This window comes from Acipenser ruthenus, chromosome 2 (genome assembly GCF_902713425.1).
Source record: "Acipenser ruthenus chromosome 2, fAciRut3.2 maternal haplotype, whole genome shotgun sequence".
Lineage (NCBI taxonomy): Eukaryota > Metazoa > Chordata > Actinopteri > Acipenseriformes > Acipenseridae > Acipenser > Acipenser ruthenus.
The window spans coordinates 104256710-104283191 of record NC_081190.1 but is presented as its reverse complement, the minus strand read 5'-3'; the positions used below and the strand labels follow the sequence as shown (position 1 = coordinate 104283191).

Genomic DNA, 26482 nt, shown 5'->3' with positions numbered 1-26482 from the left:
CTAATTCTATTTTAATTATTATACATTTTTTTGGTTTTTATATTTGTCATCACTTTAAGTGGTTCTGGGTTCTATTCGCCAATACTGAGTTATCATGATTTGTCTTACTTATCTGTTATTGCTTGGCTCTGAGCTTCCATTAAAACAAGAAATAAACAGACCCACTTTCTCTATATCTATGTAGAGTATATCGGGCCAGCAGGGTACAATGAGGAAGTCTGTTCAGTGTCAGTCAGGATTGTCCAGGCAAGCGCAAGGGAAGCTCAGAGCCAGGTAAAAGATAGATATAAAGAAATGATAACAGCTCAATATTAGAGCAGTAGAAGACAGAACCACTGAAGGTTTACAACATATAATGGTCTTTTTTGTTTAGAATATGTGGACAACATCTGTAATTGTAACAAATGGGGTTCCTCAGAAACCACTGCTTCTTAACACCTGCTAGGAAGGGTGGGACGCAGTGGAACAGCTGCAGATTCCCACAGCCTCAGTATGTTACCACTGCTTCTGGTTCAGTAGCAAGCGCTGCTTAACTGGAGCAGGGTTTTCAAACACCACCATCCCCTAGCCAGCAGATTGTTTTAAATTGAAATATTTTACCAGGACAACCTCGTGAGATGAAAATATTTGAAATGAGGCCTGGGAATTCGAGGCAGCAATAAACAAAAAATACTAAACAAAACAATGCTCTATCAGAAATAACAGTTACCAAACTCTTTAATGAAACATGTCTTGCTAAACTGTTCTTTTTTTTACTTCTTTGGGCAATACTGTTCAGCTATGCAACTCTGAACAGCTGCTCCTTGTAGAAGAAATAGCTATATTTTATAATATGTTTTGACCAAGTAGGCATACTGTCAATTTAAAAACATTTACATTATTTACATTAGGCACTTAATATATGAATTCCAAAGAGAGAGTCCATATTGTCTACTAGCAGTTTCAATTAAGGCATTTATCTTTCCTACACTGGATGGACCTCCCCCTAAAGGCCATGGGAACACCTTTGAACAGGTCTGTTCAGTAAGAGGGATGATGTACTCTAGGCTGAAATCACTTTAGTGGTTCAGAATTTGATTACGAGTGTATGGTAAAAGTCAGAGAAGTAATCTATTGAAATAATAATAGTAAATTAAACCAACAGATCTATTTCAAATTTCAAAAGAAACCACTTAATTTCTATTTATATTTCGATTACCACTGAGCATGACAAAAGCACAAATGGTACTGGGAAAGAAAGAGGGGTTTCAAAATAATTGTTCTTTGCTTAAAAATATAAGAAATTCCAACAAAGCCCATAATAAAGCTAATTGTATTTGTCTAAAAGTTCCCCAGAACCCAATGAAGGAGGAAATGAAGCACAAATGGTGCTTGTCTGAGTCAGGCCTCTTTAGAATGCTGGTTAGTCAGCACAGCTGGGCGGGTGGGCAAGCCCAGCCAATATCAACACAGATGGAATCCATCAGAATCCCTATAGAGCTGCTATTCTAAACACTCAAACAGGGCTTGTCATGCATGCAGTTTGGAGCCCCCATTTGTGTTCTTAATATAGTTTGATAGATAGATAGATAGATATTAATTTAACTCTTTAAAAAGAGTGATTACCACTTTATACCAGTCTTCCCAGTACAATTATTATTATTTATTTCTTAGCAGACGCCCTTATCCAGGGCGATTTACAATTGTTACAAGATATCACATTCTTTTTACATACAATTACATTATTTTTTACACATTATTTTTACATACAATTACCCATTTATACAGTTTGGGTTTTTTACTGGAGCAATCTATGTGAAGTACCTTGCTCAAGGGTTGCTCAGCAGTGTCCCCCACCTGGGACTGAACCCACGACCCTCCGGTCAAGAGTCCAGAGACCTAACCACTACTCCACACTACTCCACAATGCTGTAGTATGCACTTCCTGTGTTGCAGGTCACAGGGTCTGATGGCAGTTAGATCATTGGCGTGAAACTGAGCTACTGCACAGGAAGTGATTTCATACCAGGAAGCAACAGCAGCAACTTTTACTTCTATATCCTCCTTGATATTCATGCATGTTCCAAAATTAAATATAAGACTACAAGCAAAATAAAACAGGTATAATATCGCTAGGGATTAAAAATGATTTTAGCACTCATAACTTTGTATGGTTATCAAATAGCAGTTATCTCAATAATGTATTATTGTTGCTGTATAGATTTACTTTGTATCATTTTCTGGTGACTTTTTAAAAGCACCCCTGTGTCCGACACATACATATCAGGTGCACCAGAGTGTAACCATTCACCTGACAGAAATATCATGTAACACATCTCTGTGTTCCCTCGTGCAACCTATTGAAACGAAATGCCACAACCCATTGAAAGTAAAGCAATGAAATACACTATCTTTAAGGCGTGAACTGTACATTGTATTCGTTCTTTTTACTGAAAAATACCATTAAAAAAATCAAATACACTTCTATCATTGCGTGAACATCTTTTATACAGGAAAATGTGAGACCTGCAAAATGACAGTAATTACTGTTAGGTATTTTTTTTATTGTCTCTATGTACTTAAAAGCTTTGTGAATAGGGCCCAAAAACATAATCCACCACTGATGAGGATACTTCCATTGATTGAAAAATAAGTACAATTATCATCAGTTCACAGTAGATACACTGTAAAAAGAAAGCTTACATTGTATCCAGACCCAAGTTTATAATTCTTCAAGTTGGCAGGCACCACATATTTCAATTTAGAATTGTGTGGACACTGACAATTCCACCATTAACTACCGAGCTAAACTGTCCTGACCAACAGTTGGGTGTAACGAAAAGTGGCATGACTAAGGTCTACATTCAGAATAACATCTCCAATAGATTACATTCAGCTAGTATTTCCTGCTCTGTCAATACCCAGCACCATGCGTCCCCTATAATCTCTACATTACCATCTGCGGCTTTTAATAAAAGCCTGGACACTTATCCACTGTGCAACCCAATCAATGTGGTCTGGCAGACAAGATCCTTCTCTTTGGCAGACCAAGGCTGAAGTAACCCAATGAATGTAATTCCTGCTGCTACAAGACAAGAATTTGAAAGTGTATATTTATAAAATATATTATTTTAAAAGTACGCCTGGGGGGAAACTGGAACATTAATAAACTGTAATTGCAGCTAAGAAATTATAAGATTGCCAATATTCCAGGAAAAACAAAGGATCTCAGTATGAGCCAAGATAGGATGTTTCCAATTACACGGCATAACAGTAGCATGTATATTAGTCTTAGACATATGTGGGAGAGAGAATGAGAGACTAAAGAAGAGTGTACAAAAACGCAAGTAAAGAATACAGCAAAGTGAAACTTGGCATTTAATCTTCAGGTTCTCTTATATTACAATACAGTGCAAACTTAGTTTTTATAGCACACTTCATGTAGGCATTAAAAGATGACCTGGCTTCAGCCGACTTCTTTCAGAACATGGAGACTACAGCAGAGGTGCCTTCACGGATAAAAAAAAAAAAAAGTGTGTGGGGGGAGGGGGGGGGGCATTAGACTAATGTTGGATGAATAGACCTGTGCATAAAGACCGTTAGTTTATGTTCTATGTTTCAAAAGACACGGCCAGCTCATTCTATAAAGAGGTCAATGTGAAGCACCTGACTTTATCCTGAGCTTCTGTTACTACAGATAAGATATGACATACAGAAGGATAAAATCACAACTCTGCATATCCTTCCACTGTTGCACACTTAAAATATTTGAACTCAAAGTTTGTGTCGAAAAAGTTGTTCCATTTATTTCTAACACTAAAACAGTAAGTAGAAACACAAGTAAATACTTCACTTTCACTTTCACATGTGATGGTTTTTTCAAGTAATACAAAAACACTAACAGTATTATTTTTGCATTTCTGTTGCTAACCAATTTAATTTCCAATCAATACTCTGCAAACATAGTAAACCACCAAATATATTTTTTTCAATGTATAGGTAGAAAAATGTTTTAGCTTGTTTGCCAGATATCCATGATGTAATTAAGAAATAGAGATGGTTTAACAATAGAGGTTGTAATCGATTAATCGAACAATAGGGGTTTTGATTGATTAATCATGCTTGTGGGTGTTGATCGATTAATATAGTCTATGGGGGAGAGTACCAACATTTTGCCACAGCACAGAACAGTGTTTTTCAGATGTTATTAGGGGGGTGCCAAGACCTGACTGGAAAATACATTTTTCTGACTTTCTGGCAATTTTAAAAGATCCATGGTAAATGGCAGACTCAGTGGGTCTCCATGATGATTGACTCAATCAACTACCCAGGCAGAAATCACGTTTAATCTGACCAATCCCTGTCCACAGAGCTTGTGTCGTTTCAGACCTATTGTAGCTCAGCACCTCTATCGCCCAGCCCTCCTTCATTTGAAAGTATAGCACAGACAGGTTTTAATCAGATATATTTTGTTCACAAATAAAATAAAATAAAAATCGAGATTTAGATACATCAGTTCATAAATGGGGGGGGGGGTCTTAGCTTTTAGTTTAATTTACATAATTTGCAGTACATTTACATCTCTAGCCTAAGGCTGGGACCAAATCAAAACTTTGACAACCCGCTAATCGCACTTAACAAAACTGTATTTAATAGTGTTTTCTTTTTATGAGTAGAAGAAATAAGATACTTACAAAAAAAGAAAACACTGGACTACAGCATAAGGAAACCACTATCCTGAGATCTCAAAGTACAAGCAGGGGCATAGTTATTATTATTATTTATTTCTTAGCAGACGCCCTTATCCAGGGCGACTTACAATTGTTACAAGATATCACATTATACATTATTTCACATTATACAGATATCACATTATTTTTACATACAATTACCCATTTATACAGTTGGGTTTTGACTGGAGCAATCTAGGTAAAGTACCTTGCTCAAGGGTGCGATTAGCGGGTTGTCAAGGGTACAACAGCAGTGTCCCCCACTGGGGATTGAACCCACAACCCTCCAGTCAAGAGTCCAGAGCCCTAACCACTACTCCACACTGCTGCCCCTCACGCCCCGTCACGGATAGAGTTAAGACCCTTGCTGCTATTTAGCAAGCTGAGGTACATTCAAAGAGAATGCAAGAAGACCTGCAGACAAAGCCGTACAGCAATCCAATCTTGAACTGATGAAGGCATGAATGAGGTGCTCAGCAACTGCTTGAGTTAACGTACTCACAATGTTCTTAATATGGAAGATGTATATCGAAAGCATGGCTACCCCTTAGCCCCAACAACAAGCACCTTAACTACTGAACCAAATGTTCACGCCCCTCTGAATAGGTACAGTAGTTCAAGACTAGCCTAAAACCCATGACCTCAGTTCACTTGCTGAGGTCAGCTTTATCTGCAACAGAAGTGCCCAAGAAGACAATCTGTGCCATCATACAGCTATTTTGAGTGCACCTGAATCACAACGCCGATGTAACATACAGAGGCTGAACGTGCCTTGAAGAGTAAGTAGCTTCAAATATTAATGTCATTTCTTTTTTTACATTTTACTATGTTATAGTAATGGTCCTGAGTTATGTTTCTCCCGTGTTGGGTTACTTATATTTTTTATATATCTGCCTATACATGGTTTTGAGCTTCTTTGGGCTTGTCTGTAGTAACCAAAATGCAGAAACTGAACAGCTTTCAGTCAGGACAATCTTGCGTTAAATAACCACCTTTATTATAATTAGGGCTTCTGTTTTATTAATTGTAGTTTTCAGTGCTTATTTTTAGCTATTCTGAGTTTTATGTAAATTGTTTTTTTTCTGTGTTTTCGTTTTTGATATACTGTATGAAATTAGTGTTTTTGGTTACTTTCCAAAATGCTTGAGCTTTTTTCTTTTGTCAAAATATGTATAGTAGTAACCGACAGTATTTGCACACTTAAGTTGTACCTTCTTTCCTTTGCTGTCTTCCACAACGAAATCCCTATTGTCACAGGCACATTCTTCTAGGGTTTATGTGTGTAGGCATTATTGTACATTTCGCCACAATTCTGTTTTAAATGCTCCGTGTCTTAACTGTAATACAGCTTTAAATCCCGCTAACAAGCCTCCATCCTGATTGTAATCTCATTTTAAATCTCGCCAGCGGAGTCTCCAATAGAAATGTAGGAATGTGCTGTCACTCAGTAGTTAGGGTGGGTTTAAAGCATTCAGAATGCAAGTCAGGAAGGCGGGACATTGCCCAGCAGCATGGGAAATGTATTTATTATTATTTTTGTAGTAGGTTTAATTTTTTAATGGGAAAAAGGTAAAGCCAACGTGAATTAATTAAACATTTCCAGTTTTCCGGTGTTTATTGGCTATCCACCGATTTCATTTTTTTTTTGTATCAGGGGTGTTTTATCGGGTTTTATCGGTTAAAACCGAAAATCAGAAGCCCTAATTATAATACAAAATCTCCTAGATTTCCAAAAACATTGAACCCAACAATGGGTGAATAAAAAAAGTAGAGTACAAATAGTTGGAGCACAGCCTCATCGATTGGAGCATCCCGGTGCTGCCTGTTAAAAAAACAAACAAAAAATTATAAATCTATGTGTCGTGTTCATCCCGGTGAACAAAAAATATTAGGCAGAGGAGCAGTGTATCCTCCCCCCCCTCCAGACGAGGCTGGGAGTGAGGTGGTGGTGGTTAGGGAGGAGGTGGTAATTCAAAAGCATGGAAAGACTGGAGTTTGCGAAATTGCTTTATATTCCTTATAGGTTAATTGGAACTTGCCGGTAATAGGCTTGTCGATTAACCAATGAATGTACTAGGCACTTGTACTATAGATTTCCTGTCTGAAAATCTCTCAAACTTTATATTTCTATTCAGAATGTCACGATGTGATCATTCTACTCTGCCAATCCCATTCACTGTACATTTGATCATTCTATACTTAGGATATTCCAGACAAGCTCAAAGCAGTTCAAAGCCAGATAAAGGTAGTACCCAGAGACTTTTAGAATTATTGCAAATGCCATGAAAGCAAGTAAAATGATATTTGAATCTAATTATTGTATAACTGTTAAAGGATCACATTCATTTGGACAAGCAGTTAAAAAGCTTGCATGAGCCCGTTACTTTGTCTCTCCTGCAGGGTACATTACCCACAAAAGACAAAAAAACATGAAACTGTCACTGCCTTCCCCAACCGAAACCCATTTTTTCACTCTCCCACTTGCCCCACCCCCCCACCCCCGTTCTTGAATATTTGCATAGCTGAGACAATCGTCACTGGCTTTCACTTACTGATACAATCTTTCGTTCAGCTGTGTGAAGGATATCCATGTAGAGTACAGTATCTATTCTGAGAAAATTCCTCAAGCAGCTCCCCCAGACACGAAAGCCTCCTACCTCTGAGTCACAGGAAAAGCCAGAGATAGTGGTACAGTATGTTCAGAGAGTCATGAAATTTCTTTTCAATGAACCATAGTTTTCACTTTTAAAAACTACTGTATTTTAAAAAAAAAACATTTGTGTACTGTATTCATTGCTGTGCTGTGTGTTATTATGGCTTTGTACCTGAATCTCGGGGACTACAGTGTGCATTACAATACAGCTCTCCCTTTGACAGATACAGAAAGCCAGGCAAAACGGTCAGAGAACTTGGACACAGGAGAGGCATTGTTCAGCACAACCAACAGTACTATACACACATGAAATCCCAAATAGCAACTGAAACCAGAAACTAGGAATGTACAATCATTACATTTTCAATTATTGTCCCAGCATCTCCTTGTGGAAAAATAGGTTATCTACAGGAAGAGAAAGGTCAAAAACATAGCATCAGTAGTGGCGCTGATACTTTTTAGACTGTCAGATACACAATTATTGTCAGTAATATGATTCAATTGATAATTTTTCAGGACAATAAATACTCAATACTAAACAAATTACAATCTATAATATCACTATAATTGATTACTAGTCTAACCGTAACAGCTACAGGGTAGGTTGCTATTAACCCTGAACAGCATGGTGTTGTACCGAGGCAACAGACAACACATTATTAAAAAAATAAATAAATAAATACAGAAAAATGTGGATGTTATGTTTCATTACTCATCTGGAGAAACATTGGATAGTACTGCTTACCTGTACTTACAGGTGTGTCAAGTTTCATTAATATCAGTAATTGTAATGTATACTCATGCAATCGAGAAGCACAACCAGGTGTTGAGCTGATCTTACCAGCCACTGGTGAGGGATTTCTGGCAGGGGCATCTGAGGTGGAGCTGGCAGGCCACTATGCATCTCAGTCTTGTGTAAGGGTTCTGTGGTATCAACACAGAAATGGACATAGAGAGACCCAAGGATATAAATCAGAGATTACAGTTCTCAGTGTTATAACAAACATAGCGCATGCATATCTACAAGACAAAGCAGTTGCCAAGAAGAAGCTTTCATAAGCTCCTTTCTCAGCATGTGGAATAAATTAACAAATGTCCGTGCAAGCTTTCGTTAGACGTGGGTTATTAGTTCTGGACTTTGATTGGTTGGGCTAATGAGGCCCACATGTTTAGAAAACAGCCCAATACCTAGGAATGCACATCCCAATTTTTGTATTACCATTGGATGATTGAATCTCAAGTCATAAATAAAAATGTGAATTGAACTGAATCACCCCAATTTAGAAGTCTAATTATGTTCCCCACAACACCCAAGTAGACCTGAAGGTCTGGGTGTCCTCCGAACCCACTGGCATGCCTCTTTACACCCGGGATCTTGACAGAAAAGGTGTCTGCAAGCTACCAGTTCCTGGAGGACAAAGGCCAGCCACGTGGATGTCTGCTTGAGCTCACCATGTGCCTTGCCTGTAGGGGGCACTGTAGCACATTGAGGTGACTCAGTCCCTGCCAATTTTGCCTCCTTAATTTGCAGGAGCAACGCTCCCTGTCGAATCCCAAACGTAAAATGTCAGCTTCGTCCAGTCAGGAAGCACTGACCTTTTGTTGCCTGTATCCTGTTAAGAATGTTTGTGATTAGAGCCTTCTTCTCTCTCACGATGGCACTCAGGTACTCACGGTCGAGGAGCTCCAGGAAGAGGCGCAGCTCCACCACTAACTCCTCCATCGCTGAAACACAAAGATATGTGTGCATTTTAGAGTACACAACACAGCCACACCTCAGCACTTTTGTTTAACTGGATTAATTGTATGGTAGATTATCACAAGAAGAATGGGTCAACTGACAGAAATACAAAAACCTTGTCAGCTGACCTACAGTAAGCCTAAAGTCAATCAGGAACATCTCTCTAAAGATAAACTTTGTGTGAAACCACATGGAAACAAAGTAGAGGACTGTATTAGAGATGAAAAGAGCAGACTGTAGGTATTACATTGAATTGATTTTGAAATTTTAATGCTGACATATAAGGCTCTGTGCTTTTTTATGTATAATCTGTTTATTTATTGCTGTACTATTAATTGTGAAGTGCTCTGAGATGACTGCTTTTAAGGGTGCTATACAAAATGTAGCGGGGGGGGGGGGCATTTGCTTACAGTTACCCATAGAGGAAATATAAACCCCAGTGCAAATCAGGAACCTGTTCTGCTCAGAAGGCGATTTATAGTAATGTCTGTTTTCATCCATCATGAGCTTTGTTCCCTCTATATTCAACTATATATATATATATATATATATATATATATATATATATATATATATATATATATATATATATATATATATATATATATATATATACTGTACCTTAAAAGCTCTATACAAACAATAATGTCATATAGAGGACATAAGAACTTAAGCCAGGGGATAATCTTTAATAATACCATGCAGCACACAGCACAGCCTGTTTTAGGGAATCACATTGGACAAGCCACAGAACTTAGTTACAGGGTAAATTATTTTTTTTACATTCCAAATATAATGAAAACACACTTTGAATTCCAGCTGGCTGATTTCATCGTAGACATTAGTTTGTCCTGTCAAAGAACTAAAAACATCCCTGTTGTGTTTTTATGCAAACCCCAGGCTGAAGCACACAAATAGTATTTTAACTGTTTACTTGAATACTTTGGCTTTAAAAGACATGATAAAACAAGATACTTTTCACACATTCCTGTTTAATAAAGCTGCCAAAGGGAAGAGGTAACATACTGATGCTTTAAGTTCCTTCCAAAAAGATAAATAAAACACAACTAAGTGTCAAAATAACCACAATTCTTACACAACTGATTAGCAGGCATTTCCCAAATGTTTGTCTCATGCTTTCGGAATCAGATGCAGAAAGCTGGATGCTCAGTGATGGTGGGGCTCTGAATGGTAGCTCAAGGTTAGCTTCAATAGCATGAGCTATGGTACTTAATATGGTATCACAATAACATATTTTGAAATACTAATATACAGTACAGTAACAATCCATTGTAGTACCATGCTAGTGTATCAACATAAACCATATCAAAGCCACAGTGCAAGATTTGTTTCATGCCATAGTGTTTCTGTTAATGCTAGGATTTCTTCAGGGGAACACACACTAGGGTGAGCTTTTGAAGTTTGTTGTAATGGTTTAGCCAATGCACACGAATAAGCAATCAATCAGCCTGCCACTGAAATGAAAATAAAAATAATAGCAGTCATGGTAGCGCAATAGTTTACAGAGATACCATTAATTCATTTTTAAACAGAGATCTTCCAAACTGAATCGAAAGAATTTATTCAGGAAACTTTCACACATCATATTAAAATCCATGTTTGGTTCTTTGAAAGACAGTTGTACACATGAAGGGTATTTTAATGGACAAGGTGATTATTACATGGATCAGTCTCATTTCTGGTTCAGCCACTGGAGGGGAACCCAGGCCTACTGCAGCCAAGGTAATATTTCTAGATCAAATGAAAATAACAAACTGGCCTTCAGAAAAGACCTACTGTACCGTAATAATAGACTGTGGCTTCTGATGCCATAGAGTGATAGAACAGACCACCATCACTGAAACCCCATCACTGCTCCTTGAGAGACAGACAACAAAATACAAGCCACTGCATCTGATCACAGAGGCCAGCAGCATTTCCAAAGGAATACTGGATACACACCAAACAGCAAAGTCACTTCAAAGGGAAAGCAGTCTTGTGAGATGACTACACTTGTATAAGGTTGTACACATGCAGAGCAGTACATTTTAAATCCTGTTGAAAGTCACTGCACAATGTGATTTTGCTAATTGAATGTTTGTATTGTTTCTCGTTCACTGCAAGTACCAATAAGGTAAAAGGGTTCAAAATGTGACTTTAGACTTACAGCTTTTTAAAGCCTAATTCCTCTGCTTTTTTTGTCTGATGTGTTACTTTCTCAGTCTTCAGTAAAACAATCTAGCACCCACAGGCGATCTCTTAAAGAAATATAAAATAAAAATATAAATGTGCCATTCTACCAACTCACATCGTGCTAAACTGGTACAGTAGTTTTTTCTTGTACATTTTTAAATGTATGAATACCAATGCCAAGCTATTTAACTTACAGTAGCACCAGAGGGGTGATGTTTCTGTAAAAAAAAAAAAAGATCCTGTGACAGGACAGAGGACCTGCACATGAAAATATGTCTTGGTTCAAGAGTGGGAAGGTTGATTGTGTGATTAATTAGCCCGAGAACGCTAGGCACGCAGTTCCTGGCTGGCTGGTCAATTAGTCAACTGGCCACCTGGAGAAGACACCACGTCATTTAAAAAGGACAAAGAAATGTTTGTTGAGGGAGGAGAGAGTTAGTTTAGATGAAGGGCTGAGAGCAGCAGATTGCGTTTTCTGCTCTGCATTGAGATAGCCATAACGTGGGTGCTGTTTTGTTTTGTATGCTGTTTTGGATTTGGATTTTTGTTTAAACCTTTTGCTTGTTGATTAATAAAATTGCGCCAAAACGCTCGACTGCAGTTTTCTGGGTCTGTTTTTGCTATTTCTACCTCTGGTATCCTGGTTTCAATTGTCAAGTATCTGTCTCTCACTTGGTAGTTTATTTTTGGTGCAAAGTTCAATTAGTTATTTTATTAATTATATGGTAAAAATAAAAAAAATATCTACTCCGCTGCTTTGTTAGGCTAAGGATGTGATAACATGACTGTAAAGCATGCAGAGGTGTCCACGTTCAACACTTGTCAGTGCTAATTCTGGAGCCAAATCACTGGATGATGACTTTTAAGAACAATATCTCAGATCTCTGGCCTCATACAAGCTGACTACGTTATATATTTTGGTCCAGTTTGAAGGTGCTGCAGCCGGGCTATTAGTCACCAAAACTGAGCCCCTAAGCAGCCCTAATAGGGATATCCAGTTAAAAAACCCATAACAGCACTTATGCTTTCAACAGACCTAAAACCCTGTACTCAAATTTCAAAAAGAACAGCAAAGAATTGTGCATTTGCTCCAGTGTTTCTCTAATAACCCTCCACGACTGCTTGTCTCCCTGCCACTAATGTTGTTTAAGTTGGCGTGTGCTTCCTGACTCTGAAGTAACAGACTTAGTCTTAGATTGGTGCCTCATTGTATGCGCAAGGTAGGAGAAGACCAGGATTTCCAACAGCAGTCCTCCTCCACTAGTAGAAACAAATGCCTTCATTTGTTGCTTGTCTCCCTTTATTAGCACCCAAATGTATAATTTTTTTTAAAGCCTTTCTCCAGCTCCCAAAACCCCTTTCTCCTACACTAGAAGTTCACATGCCTGTTCAAATTCCTTCTCCCTGGATAACTGTGTAGGCATGGAATGGGGGCTTGTTTTCAACATGAAGAAGCTCTCTTAGTTTGAGAATGAGTGGTTGGGTTAACGGTTAGGAGTAAACCTGCTGGCTCTCAGGCAGTCTGCTCTCTGAAGCTTAGCCTTGCATAGCCCATGACTGCTCAAAAACACACATCAACATTTGCTAACAATGGGGAGGCCACCAGCCACTCCAGCCAAAGCCTCTCTTTACTGTTGTGATTTAAGACAATGAGCATATATTTAGCAATTAACGAAAATGCAGCTTGTCAAGAGAATAGTAAGAAAAGATTTTGAAAATATTTTCGGCTACATAATCTTACTGAACACACAATAGTTTAATGTTTTCTGACCATGTCAAATGTAGAGCATGGCATGCTATTACTCAAGCTTCCGAACCAGCACAGGTTTGTGTATTCTTTCAATGGTAAGATCCACATTTTGAAGCAAACTGGATGAGGCCAGAATAGAGAGGAGGTACAATAGATACAGCCTACAGAAATGATAGTACTAAATAAATATTATATTCTGTGACAGAGACAGAATTATTATTATTTTTTTTTATAAATTCAGTCATCGCCAATTTTTTACCCCGGTTTTCTCCCCAATTTAGTATGCCCAATTATTATTATCTGTATCCTCAGCTCACTGCTCGCAACCCCCCTGCCGACTCGGGAAACGGCAGCTGGAGCAAGCGTCCTCCGAAACATGCTCTTGCAAAGTCGTAATTTTTCGCACTGTGGATCCACAGCGATGCCACCAGACCTATAGTGCCGGAGGACAACACAGATCTGGCACCTCCACTGCAGAACCACAGGCGCCCTATCGGCCACAAGGGTCGCTGATGCGCGGTGAGCCGTGGATTCCCCTGCCGACCTAAGCCCTCCCAACCCGGGCAGCGCTCGGCCAATTATGCGCCGCCTCCTAGGAACTCCCGGTCACGGTCAGCTGTGACATAGCCTGGATTCGAACCTGCAATCTCTAGGCTATAGGGCACATCCTGCACTCCGCACGGAGCGCCTTCACTGGATGCGCCGCTCGGGAGCCCCCGACAGAATGATTCTTGATGATAAATCTCCCTCCCGACCTGTGAGGCCGCTGTCTAAAGGGAACAGAGTGCCCTGGACTGGCTGGCCAGACAATTCATTCCCAGGGTTAGATAGAAGTTGGCCATCTAGAAAGGGGGCAGAGCTACGGTACACTAAATCATCAACCTGGAAGGGAAACAATGTGGCAGCCGCGGATTGGAGGAGCGGTTGCACTAGTTAACCAAGGGGTCATGATTGACGGTACAAAAGGGGATGTAGCAAAGTGATCTGTTCCTTTGTATGGTTAAAAGCTGAACCAGAAGGAGAACATGTATTGTAATCGTGAGTGTTTTGTTTGTTTTGTCATGTCTAAGGAACCACTTTGTTTGTTGTTATTAGACAGCTGAACACGATCCGGAGCGATCGCCAAAGGCCAGCACTTACCCAGATATCACTGCAACAACTGTTCACGAATAACTGTATTTACACCATGAGCACTATATCACTCACTGTGGACTTGTGTTTGTGTTTTGTGTTACGTGTGGGTGTTAAAGATCGGGACTATTATTATTTCGAGACCAACCCGTGGATTAAAACTGAGTAATACACAACGCTGTATTGTCTGCTCTCATTGTTATTATTTACTGCCTTTTGTCATCAGACTTTGGATTGTACAAATAAAACACCATTGCACCTGGATTATCGTTGCCTGTCTGTTTATTGATCACTGCAGCACTCCTGCACCTGTACACTGTTAACAACTTTGCCACAATTCTCATTAAACCTTGGTGTTCAAGTGATCATGTACGGTAAGGGCTGAGCCTGCCTGGTGCCAGGATAGCTAATTTCTTCAGATTGCTACTTTACTCTACTGCACAGCCTCTTGAGCATTCTCCCCCAGGGTTACCCCCATAATCGAACCTAGTTTCCCCTTTTGCCAACAACTTAAACATATTCTGCAATTGCTGTGGTACTGTATATCTTTTTAAAGGGATGTTTATATCAGCTGTAGTTTAGGGATCCTGATCCTTTTGAAGCTGTTATACAGTATAGCTGGAACAGTTAGACCGTAAGAAAAGTTACGAACGAGAGGAAGCCATTCGGCCTTTAATGGATTTTGTGCGGCCATAGCAGCCCCCCCAGTAGCCCCCCAGTATCTCCTCTCTTAATCAACCTTTATCTTAATGGGGCAAAGTAAAGCCTTCACAACCTATTCTGGAATATTACAGTTTTACATATAATTTTCACACCATTACAAATCGTTACAGTATACCTGTGTTAGATTTAGCTGGAAATTGTGCAGCATGTGATTGGAACAGGAAAGTAATTTTGTATTTATTTAACTTCAATACATTAGTAATGTACTTTAGCTTAGGTATTAGATTCATTTATATCAATTTATATGATTGATTAACCTATTAAGTTTGACATTTTGTCGGAGCAATAATAATAATAATAATAATAATAATAATAATAAAAACTAGCAAAAACCCAGATTTTTGTCTCCAGTTTATTATTAGAAGGGCCTGTGAATAATGTTCCAGTACAGAGTTGAGAGGGGCTGCTGTATTTTTTGAATGAGAAACAATTTTGGTTTTATTATAGATATACATGAAAAAATATAGAAGTGCATATGTCTACATTTTCCATATGCTATACCAGTATTTTTACGGTGGCCACACTCTCAGGCCACAAAAATAAATAGTTTGAGAACCACTGGGCTATATTATAATTCAGGAATGCAGCTGTGCCAAATGCTCTATGCTGTACAGTACCTGGTTAACACAGCCCAGTGATTAGGATTTGCAGCACATACAAGACTCCTATTCTTCAGTTATGTAGGGTGGAGGGGGATCTCAGGTTACACTGAAGTGTAATTACCATAGATAATTCTAACCACAACCTTAATGATACCAGTATCAGTAACCACGACCCTGGAGCAATTCAGCACTATAGTAGAAGCACTCTTTGCAAATGAGCCTTTACTTTCCTCTCATCCTCACAGAGCAATTTCAAGTATATAGTGCTTCAGTTATGTTACTTATATGAGGAATGTGATATAGTCCCATCCAAGAATGACAAACTCTCTGGGTTACATTTTATAAGGTATTGTCTCTGCTTTCCTACTTAAGCCAAAACGCCTGACTTAAAACAACATTGAATAACGAAGAAGAAAAAATACTTACTCAGTCAGCACTGTTCAAAAGGACCCCCCCCCCCCCCCACACACACACACACACACTTCTAATCACATAGGGACAAGGTCTGACACATCAAGCCAAGAAAACAAAAAAGGTCAAATCATGAGACTGTAGCATATTCTCCATTTACTGCACCTCCACTTTAGTATGAGCAGTAGTATAGACTCTTTAGCATTTCTTAGAACACACAAACCCATTCATTTTAGTTTTTTTTTTTTTAATTACAGAATGAGTAACCAATAGGGCCCACAACATTTACTCTAGGAAGAGTATTTCAAGTTAGAATGCTAGTAGAGAAAGTGACAGGTAGAATACAACCTTGGACTCAAGTCTCTAAATAAAAGTACTTACCAAGTGAGCAATTTTGCCCAGAGACTTGTTCAGCTCTAAACCTCCCATCACTCTTTCATCTGATTTTCTGATGTATACATCACTAGATAGTTTTCCTCACTGTAATTTTCTGTAGTTCTTGTTTATCCCAACTTAAGGACCCCTACCTTGAGCCACTTCTATCCAACATGTACCCTGTGATAAAGTAATTGCATCTTGAAAGGTACATCCTGCATTCATACCAAGCTCTGGAACTGATCTAGTGTGTTTTAAAAACTGGCAGTTTAACATTACAAAAGGAGCATTCAAAGTAAAATCATTTCCAGTAACAATCTGTATGCATTTGGAGAACTGAATGAAAAATACTCTTCTCTACCTCCGACAACACAGCTGCTTAATATATTACATTATGAATCGATCATCTTTTTTCATGACCCACAGATCCATATCTCCTCTTAACAAACATGCAGCTTACCCCTTGAAGGAAATGGAATAGTGTCTGTACGCATCTTGCAGTCAAACTCATCAAATCACTTAGCTCTCTGAAGCAGCTCGGCTAAATTTTATGAACTCCAAGCTTTTCCCAAGAACAGTTTCAGACCAGCAGTGTTCAAATCCACAGATCCTGTGCCGAACTACATTACACTCTGTCTTCCAGTGTGTCTCAGGTTCTCAGAGGCACTCAGAGACAGTCTGCATGGTTTCTTTTCAACAGCGAGACTCTTGTTTCATACCCCTGCACTATCTCACCACTACGACAGACAGACAGGCAGTAGGCATGCCCTGCCATGCAACATCTGTGGAGTTTAGGTTTTCAGAGAGAGAGGCAAGGCTTGTGTGTTCTCAGATTCCAGACTGAAAATCTGCTTCTAGGTACTGTAAAACCACACTGCCTGCCCAATCCTCCAGCTCCCAATGGCAGATGGGGAACAGCTAGAGCTAGCCACCCCCAGGGAGGAGGGAATCGACAACTTATGGTAATGAAAGGTAATTAAGGCACAGCCTGCACTCAGCAAGGGAGAGTCCCCTTATACCTCCTCCTTTTCCTATTGTTATGCGGATGTCTGCAGCTGAAAAACAAAGCATGTCATGACAGAGAAGTGTTGCAGGGGTAAAGAATAAAACACAAGAACACTGTGATGGCCCCCCTTTGCTAACTCTCTGCAAAATCAGTGGGAAAGGGTGGATATCCTTAAGTAATTGTTTGGAAACACATGTATGTATCAACAACTTTTAGCCTTGTGACATCTGACTTCAGAAGTAGGGCTTCTTCGCCAAAATGGGCAAACTGTTTCCAAGACTGCCCATTTTCAAGGTTAAACAGAGCTCAGTTAAAAAAAAAACACAGATAAATAAAACATCTAATGATTTTCAGAGAAAGAAACTGGCAAGCTCGACACTGGTTTAAATACTGTACAAGTTTACTTTGTCTTTTGGATTTCTGTTCACAAATTTGTTATTATTACCATCTCAGAGGTTTTCCCAGATGTTTAATGTGTGCTTTTTGTTTGTTTCAGGAACCTTTTTGTTAGATGTACTGAACATTGTTTCATATATGAGATTGAAGACATTTTAGTTAACATTTTAGTGGAAGTTTGTATGTGTGTTGTCTCTCATTCCAAACCACTGTAAAATCAGGATTCACGTGGTGACTCTAATCTCATGAAATAAATGAAATAAAATCATTGCTTTTTTGTGCATTATAGCGGTCGTTACTATTATTTGTTTATTTAGCAGACGCCTTTATCCAAGGCGACTTACAGAGACTAGGTGTGTGAACTATGCATCAGCTGCAGAGTCACTTACAATTACGTCTCACCCGAAAGACGGAGCACAAGGAGGTTAAGTGACTTGCTCAGGGTCACACAATGAGTCAGTGGGTGAGGTGGGATTTGAACCGGGGACCTCCTGGTTACAAACCCTTTTCATTAACCACTGGACCACACAGCCTCCAGCATCCTACAGTTCTAACATTCAACTACAAAGCATAACATACAGTAGCTACTGTACAAGAAACTAAATTCACTTTGAATGTTTTCATATAGCTACTTGTGACAGAGAGTGAACGAATCCTAGTCAGCAATCTCCTTCCCAACCTGTGAGGGCGCTGTATAACAGGAACAGTGTGCCTCGTACTGGATGGTTCGGTAGTTCATTCCAGGGTCAGTCGGAAGCCGGACATCCAGGAAGGGGGCGGAGTCACAATACCAGAAGTCATCGGCCTAGTACGTTAAGCGATGTGTCAGTCATGGACTGAACTACCTATCAGAGGGGGCGTGACTAAGGGTATTTTAGGGGATATGACAATGCTATCTGTTCCTTTGTTATGGTTTTACGAAAGGACTAGGAAGGAGTAAAAACAAAACAGTGTTTGTATTTGTTTTGTTAACCACGGTTTATTTGTATTTAGTAGACGGCTAACAACCGGGAGCTGTTGCTGTTCCAGCCAGCATTAAACCTGGATTCCAAATACTGCACTAGTCACCAATAATCGTGTATCACCACCAGCACTGGAGCACCGCGAGAAAGGATGCGGAACCGTGCTTGTGTTATTGTATTATTATTTCGGGACTGAAACCCTGTTTTGCTTAGCTGTGCAATTACACATTGCTGTGTAGTTGCCAGAATTATTATTTGATGGTGCCAAACCGTGACAACAATTAAAAGAACTGTTTGGACTGTGAACACTGTGTTATTGTCGTTGTTTGAGCACTGCATCACCTCTACACCTGTGCGCTACTAACCACTTTGCCACATGTAGGGTCAGAACATGGATATGGACGTCACTGCACTATCCGCGCTGCTGCAAGCGCTAGATGATAGACGGGAGGTTGCAGAGAAAAAGAGAGAGGATAGATACGTGGCTCTGATTGAGAGGGTCGGTATCAGCAACAGTGCACCAGCAGCACCCGTGATGACTATACCCAAGGCACGGGTGCAGAAAATGACGACGGAGGATGACCCGGAGGCGCATCTGGTGGCGTTCGAGTGTCTGGCAACCACTGCGACATGGCCGCAGAAGTACTGGGATAGCCAACTGGGCTCTGGGCTAATCGGGGAGGCCCAAGCAGCCTATCAGGCCATGACCGACGGTGACGCCCACCAGTATGGGTTGGTGAAGCAGACCATTCTCCGACGTCTGAACATCACGGGGGAAAATCGTCGCGTGCGCTTCAGGGAGTACCAGAGACTCCGTGGCAGACAAACAAGGGGAAACGATTGGTGAGATTTTCCCCTTACAAGATGACTTGTTTTCTTCCCTTTTTCATCCTAGAAAAACAAAGAAAGAGAGACGGATCGAAAAATGGGAAGGTGCATCAATGAGACGAGGTTGGGGCCTGGTGGGAGAAAGCTTGGATGGTATCAACCACCACTCAAAGGGAGTCGGTACGCAGTGTGACCAAGAGGGCGAGGTTACTGGGCCATCCACGGCAGATGTTACTCTGGCCCCTCTCAATATACCAGACATGTGGAACCGAAGCGCGGACATAATGTGGGGCCAGAGCAACGACCCCACACTGGTGCACGCTTGGGGACAGGTCCGGTCTATTGAAGGGAAGGATGTTGAAGGCGCTGGGGCGCTAGTATATCCGCACTTCATGATCAAGGGGCAATTACTGAATAGGGTAAACCCTGCCACGGGCACAGGACAGCCTGTAACACAATTGATGGTTCCCCAGTCTTGTCAGCCCAAGATCATGAGGCTGGTGCATGATATCACTTTTGCAGGGCACCTCAGAGCTGATAAAACAAAGGGAACGCATATTGGCTCGATTTTATTGGGCAGGGCTTCTTAATGAAATATCAAAATATGTAGCCACATGCCCAGACTGCCAGTGAGTAGCGCCGGGTCGAGTGCGCACCGCCCCTTTGGTCCCACTGCCGATTATTTCCACCCCCTTTGAACGCATTGCAATGGACATAGTGGGCCCTTTGCTACCTTCGGACTCCGGGTATATGCATATATTAGTGGTGGTAGATTATGCAACGCGATACCCAGAGGCAGTTCCATTGAGGTCCACTAGTGCAGCTGCAATAGCCAAGGAACTAGTGCAGATTATGTCGAGAGTAGGGATCCCCAAAGAGATACTGACTGATCATGGAACTAACTTTGTGTCTCAAACGTTACAGCAGGTGTATAAAATATTAAAAATACATCCCATCTGGACATCTGTTTATCATCCACAGACGGATAGTTTGGTGGAACGTTTTAATCAGACATTAAAGCAGATGTTGAGACGGTTTGTGAACCAAGAGCAGAAACATTGGACAACGCTTCTCCACTACCTCCTTTTTGCAGTGAGAGAGGTGCCGCAGAGTTTGACAGGGTTCTCCCACTCCAAGCTCTTGTATGTCCGACAGCCTCGCAGCATCCTTGATCTGTTGAGAGAGGGGTGGGAAGAAAACAAAGGCTTGTCCATTGGTCGGTCGTTTGGCCCAGGACCAGCAGCATTACAACCAAAATGCACGTATTCTGACCTTTTGACCAAAGGACAAGGTAATGCTGCTTCTTCCCACATCGGAATCCAAACCGTATGCTAAATGGCAGGGGCTATAGGGAAAGTGAATTATGAAATTCGGCAGCCCGATCGCCGCAATGAACAAGAAATTTACCATGTCAATTTACTGAAGCCCTGGCAGGTAAGGCAGGCCTTATTTATAGCCTCAGGTGAGGTAGAGGATGATTTTGGACCCTGTATAGAGGCCCCTAGCATTCAGAGCAGCAGAGAGATCTGCGTAAGTTAACTGAGGAGTTCAAGGAAGTTTTTTCTGACAAGCCCGGCAGAACTAATGTTATTGAATATGACACTCCCCCAGGTACCACCATTCGAGAGAGACCTTACCGGATCCTTGAAAGTCGACAAAGTGGCATTAGCAAAGAGGTGCAGGCGATGCTCAAATTTAGGGTGATTAAGCCAGGAGCGAGTGGTGCAGTCCAATTGCCATAATCGCCAAAAAGGATGGCACCAACCGCTTCTGCGTTGATTTCCGCAAGGTAAACTCTATTGCCAAGTTTGATGCCTACCCCATGCCTCGGGTCAATGAGCTTCTCGACAGACTGGGAACGGAAAAGTCCATCTCGACTTTGGACTAGACGAAGGGATACTGGCAGATCCCCTTAACCCGCAGATCACGTGAGAAAACTGCATTTTCTACCCCTGATGGTCTGTTTAATTTCATAACCACGCCATTTGGACTACATGGTGTGCCCGCTGCCTTTCAGAGACTAATGGACCAGGTGTTATGCCCACATCATGAGTATGCAGCAGTGTATATTGATGATGTGGTTATTTAAAGCTCCACCTGGCGAGAGCATCTGGCTAGGCTCACGGCCGTCCTGCAGTCTCTGAGAGTAGCCCGGCTGACAGCCAACCTGGGTAAATGTGCTTTAGCTAAAGTAGAAACACAATATTTGGGATTTATTATGGGACATGGGCAGGTGAAACCCGTCGCCACCAAAGTCCAGGCTTTGATGGACGCGGCAATCCTGAAAACTAAGTCCCAGGTGAGGTCTCTCTTGGCACTGGCTGGTTATTACAGACGATTTATCCTTGAGTATGCCACAGTGGTCAACCCTCTAGTAACCTCACTAAGAAAAGTGCACCAAATTCAATTAACTGGACAGGAGAATGTCAGGGGGCATTTGATACCATTAAGCAACGACTTTGCCAAGCCCCTACCCTTATCACACCAGATTTTGATAAGGAATTAATCCTCCACACCGACGGTTTGGATGTTGGTTGGTCTTGTCCCAGCAGGTCGACGGAGTAGAACACCCCATCCTTTACATAAGTAAAAAAAGCGTAACTACTCCGTCTCAGAGAAGGAATGTCTGGCCATTGGGCCACTCAGACCTTAGGCTACTATGTATTGGGACATTCATTCAATCTCGTTACTGATCACGCCCCACACAGATGGTTAAGCATGATGAAGGATAGCCATTAGAAACTCAGAAATTGGCTAATACTTCACTAGGACTATTAAGAGAAGGCAGCATGTAGTTCACAACATAGGTTTCTTACTACATGGCAGCCATTTTCTGTTCTTTTTTGATCAACATCAATCTTTCCAGCAAACAATAAAAAATTTTTTTTTTTTTTAAATAGAAAAAACTGTTGAGGCAACTTGTTTTATAGCGCATTCTTTGTGATTGCACAAGCATGACACCACACTAACTCAAATTAGGTTAACTGAACATCAGTCAGTCCAAGCAAAAGCCATTTAATCCACTAATACCATAGGCATTCAAAACACTACAAAATCCTGCTACGATACTCCATCATTGTATCTTCCATTAATGTCAAATGCAACCAGGCAAGGAGTCTGTTATGTGGTATTCATATTTCATCAGCACAGAACATTATAATTTAATATGATAATGTAATATAGAGTACATCTTCACTTGTTTTTCCATTTATTTCAGGACTGTTTTGGTCTATCACCATTAAATTCACACATACTGTACAGAACTGGAATTTAATCTATACGAATTACAACATTAAAACAAAATAAATCTCATTCAAAATTAAATCAAATCATTAAATCAAATTATCTTCCAAAATTTCTGAAATAAACTGGAAAATGATGATGATCTAAAATAGAATCAATGTTTGTACAATTTACAAATCCTTCAAGCCAATGTTTCGCTTTTCCTCTGGCACTACCAAATAGGTTTTTGGCAGACCCCCAAGGCTAACCTTGATCATACTGTAATGTTCATCAAAATACCCATTTGACACGTAGTTGCTAAGGACTATAAAAGAGCAGCCGATTAAGAACAGGCAAAGCAGTTTTACAATCCAGTAGTACACACTTGTCTCCTTGTAGGATCACTAATTAGTTGGAGACAGATGGCTGTTGATACGATCAAAGACGCTTAACAGCTTCTGTACTAATTACAAAATGGAATACTCAGTACAATCAAAGCCCTTTTTAACCTCTTAATAAAGAAGCTGAAGTCGTGAGTATTTGCTTTTCTCACTTTTGGATTTGCATCTATAGTGCTGAGCAGCAGGTGTGGCCAGTCTTAAGCAGCATTATGTTGCTGAGCCTTCACCCTTCAGTTAGCAGACTGATTACTGATTGTGCTTCTACAGTAGGTCATAAGCATGGCGACAGCAGTGCTGCTAAGTTACACACCATGCCTAGATCTAGAAGTATACAAAAGTGTTGTATGACCTTTGCTTTCTCAATCCACAGGGGCAGGGGATTAGTCCCAGGAGCCCCATGGTACCCCAGGTCCTACATTTTAAACTGTTTTTTAATGCATTTATTATAGTCTCAAGTAAACAGCCAAGTTTTTTATTTTAATGGACACTTTAAAGTACATATGTAATGTATAAAAAAAAGAAAATAAAAATTGTCCATTTAGGGCTCCATGAAAGTTAAGTCAATCTGAAGATGCTGTCACTCCTCCTGAATTTTGTCCAAGTCTTATTTGTGTTTTGCAGTCAACACTTAACTGCCAAATAGTCCCACGGTACAATGAAGAACATTAAAGCATCGCGTTCACTTTACAGTTTAACAGACCTTATTTGCAGTTGTTCAAACTAATTTGTTCAGCAACACAAAGAAATGCTTTTAGCTGCAACACATTTTTTCCACATAATTTACAATTTCAATCATTCCTGGGTGACCATGTGGCTCCATATTCACCAGGACTGTTTGGGAACAGATTTATTTAAACTCACATGGCAGTGCATTCTGGTACTTGTATACTCCTGCATCCCTCAGACTAAGAGTACCTGAATGCATTGAGATGCAAGTTTTAAAAGCTGGGTTCTGAACTAACATGCAATTGCAACTGGTATCCACTTTTTAGTCTGCTTATATTTTATTGTATTATGATCACTACTTTTAATTAACAAACTAACTGTATGTTTCTCATTTCTGTTAACCCCTGTGTTGTACACAGTAATGCAAATTGCTTGACACAAAAACGATAAATATGTGCAATATGATGTCATGTCATCAGTATCTGTTTTAGTGGCATGTGCTATTCAGGGTCTCTAATAGGCCTTATGTCATGTTTTCTACCAATTTGTTTTATTAAACCTGTACAATACCTTGAGGTGCTAAGTGAATTCACAGCAAAAGAAATAAGCATCATTTTACATTTATTTCCCTACTTTCAGCAATTTTCACGCACATTTCTCATTTTTGGTTTTTGCATCTGCACAGTTGAACAACAGGTGTGGTCAATCTTAAGCAGCATTATGACTCTTTTGAGCTTCACTTCTATAAAAAAGCTCTGCTTGTTTTATTAAACCTGTGCAACACCTTGAGGTACTGTACAAAATTCATGTGAAAAGCAAATTATCAATGCTAGTTTTTAGACTGCATTCCTGTTTATACCTGTATCCAAATAATACGATCATTGACAAAATGACTACTTGTTAGAACTTGTTTGCATAATTACAAAACATTCCATTTTTATGAGCACTTGCAAAGCATTCCATTTGTATTCTGGCTCAAATGACATTCTTCTGAGAAAATGCTAAAAGCATGTTAATGAGTTTGAAAGGAATACAAGGGCAAGTTGTAGTGAATATTATTGACTCCTTGTGGGAGTGTGCCCGCCCCCATGTCTGTTATATGTTACGTGTGCTGTGTTAATGTTGGTGTATAGGCATTGGTACACAGGATATAAACGGGTCTGTGTTTCATGTGTGTTAAAAAATGTAGATTTGTATTTAGGCACGAGGATGGCACAAATCACTTCACGTGCTGGTTAAAATGTAATGTGTGGTGACGGGAGTACACATAATTAATTAATGTGCAGATGTACCGAGACTCCAATTGAATGATTGATTAGCAGTTGAGTCTCGGTACAGATGTATAAAACGTGCACCTTTTCACGCACTTGGGGGTTAGGTGTACAGCGAGGAGGTATGGGAGAGAGAGGTGGAGTAGAGATAGATATTGAATTTAAAAATAAGCAATTGCTATCGTGCTGGAGGCCCAGCACGATACTTGTCAGTGTTTAGTCTTGTGTCTTGTTTTGTTTATCTGTTTATTTTGGCATCAGTGTCGTGTCCTGTTTTTGTGTCTGTTTCAACCTTTTTATTTACTGTCTGTCATTAAACTGCGCAGCAGCGCAATCACCATACCACTCCGCCCAGTCTGTGTTATTTCCCTGCGTCTGACGTCACCACTCTAGGCTGCTTGTCACACTCCTTTATGGAATATGAGCTCTGTTTGAGCAGAATTGTGAGTTTTAGGCTGGCAGTAGTAAAACTTTTTTCTCTTAGAATTCCAGCAGTCATTTCTTTTAACCTTCTATTCTTTCCCCTTTCCCTTGTCTTTTTAATTTTGAAATTCTTCTTGGTTTTGTTGTCTCAAAACTGTGTTTTAAAATGTTCCCTAATTGTTGTTTTCAGTCTCCTGCCAAAGTAATATAACAACTGCAGACAGGCTATTATTTATTGCTTTGTTAATATAAAGATTGATCATGGCATTCTATATGGCACTGACAGTTCTTTTGCACGCAAGATAAAATAGCTTACAAATTATCCTGCCGAGTAACCGCTGGGAAGGTCTTTAAAAGCAAAATCTGTATATGCCTGCAGATCAAGCCATTTGACAGGGTAGATAACATAGTCATGCTTCTAATTATACATCATTGTAGAATAAATACAGTACGAGGGATATCCAGAGATAGCTATGCCATTGACGGTTTGACAGAAAACAGAGGAGGTTTCAAACACCAGAAGGTTAAACACAGTCAAGAAAGAAGCCAGAACCGCAAACCTTTCTTTTTTCAAATTTTTTTTTTGTGTCAAGCTTTGTCAGAAAGAATGCAGGCTGCAATCAGTGCAAAATATCAGCATATTCTACTGTGAAAACAATGATTGCACACACAAGCCCGGACAGCTTTTTTAAAATAAAAAAGAAAGAAAACACCAAAATACAATAAATGTAAAACCTGGTGCACAAAGTGACCAATAGCTTTGTCACCGTGTAGGGATCTGTACGTCTAGGTGGTGGAAACTGTTCCTAAAAAGGTACTTTGGAAAATGACCTAATGCTCAATGAAGCCTTATTGTGCATCAAGAATCTCTTTCCCTCTTGTTAGCGAGAGACAGACATAGACAAACTTCCATGGAAATTTGAATTGCTTCATTAACACCATTTTACACATGTCCTGGAGCAAAGCAGCCTTCCCCCTGATGCAGCCAATATCCTAAGCCTCTCTCTCGATCCAGAGCA

The 26482-nt window shown here is 40.1% G+C and overlaps 1 protein-coding gene across 4 annotated transcripts in view; it reads right to left on the bottom strand.

Moving 5' to 3' along the window:
- Window positions 1-26482, bottom strand: part of LOC117408611 (actin filament-associated protein 1-like) — a 93006-nt gene that overhangs the window by 32303 nt on the left and 34221 nt on the right. For 2 of the 4 annotated variants that reach the window (XM_034013762.3, XM_059005182.1), the window contains exons 2-3: window positions 8959-9087; window positions 8204-8286 (exon numbers count right to left, since the gene is read on the bottom strand). In XM_034013762.3, the coding sequence (XP_033869653.3) occupies window positions 8204-8286; window positions 8959-9087 (212 nt within the window). Of the gene's footprint in view, window positions 1-8203; window positions 8287-8958; window positions 9088-16748; window positions 17214-26482 lie in introns of those variants that run through there. The other 2 variants (XM_034013761.3, XM_034013763.3) reach the window with 2 other exon arrangements.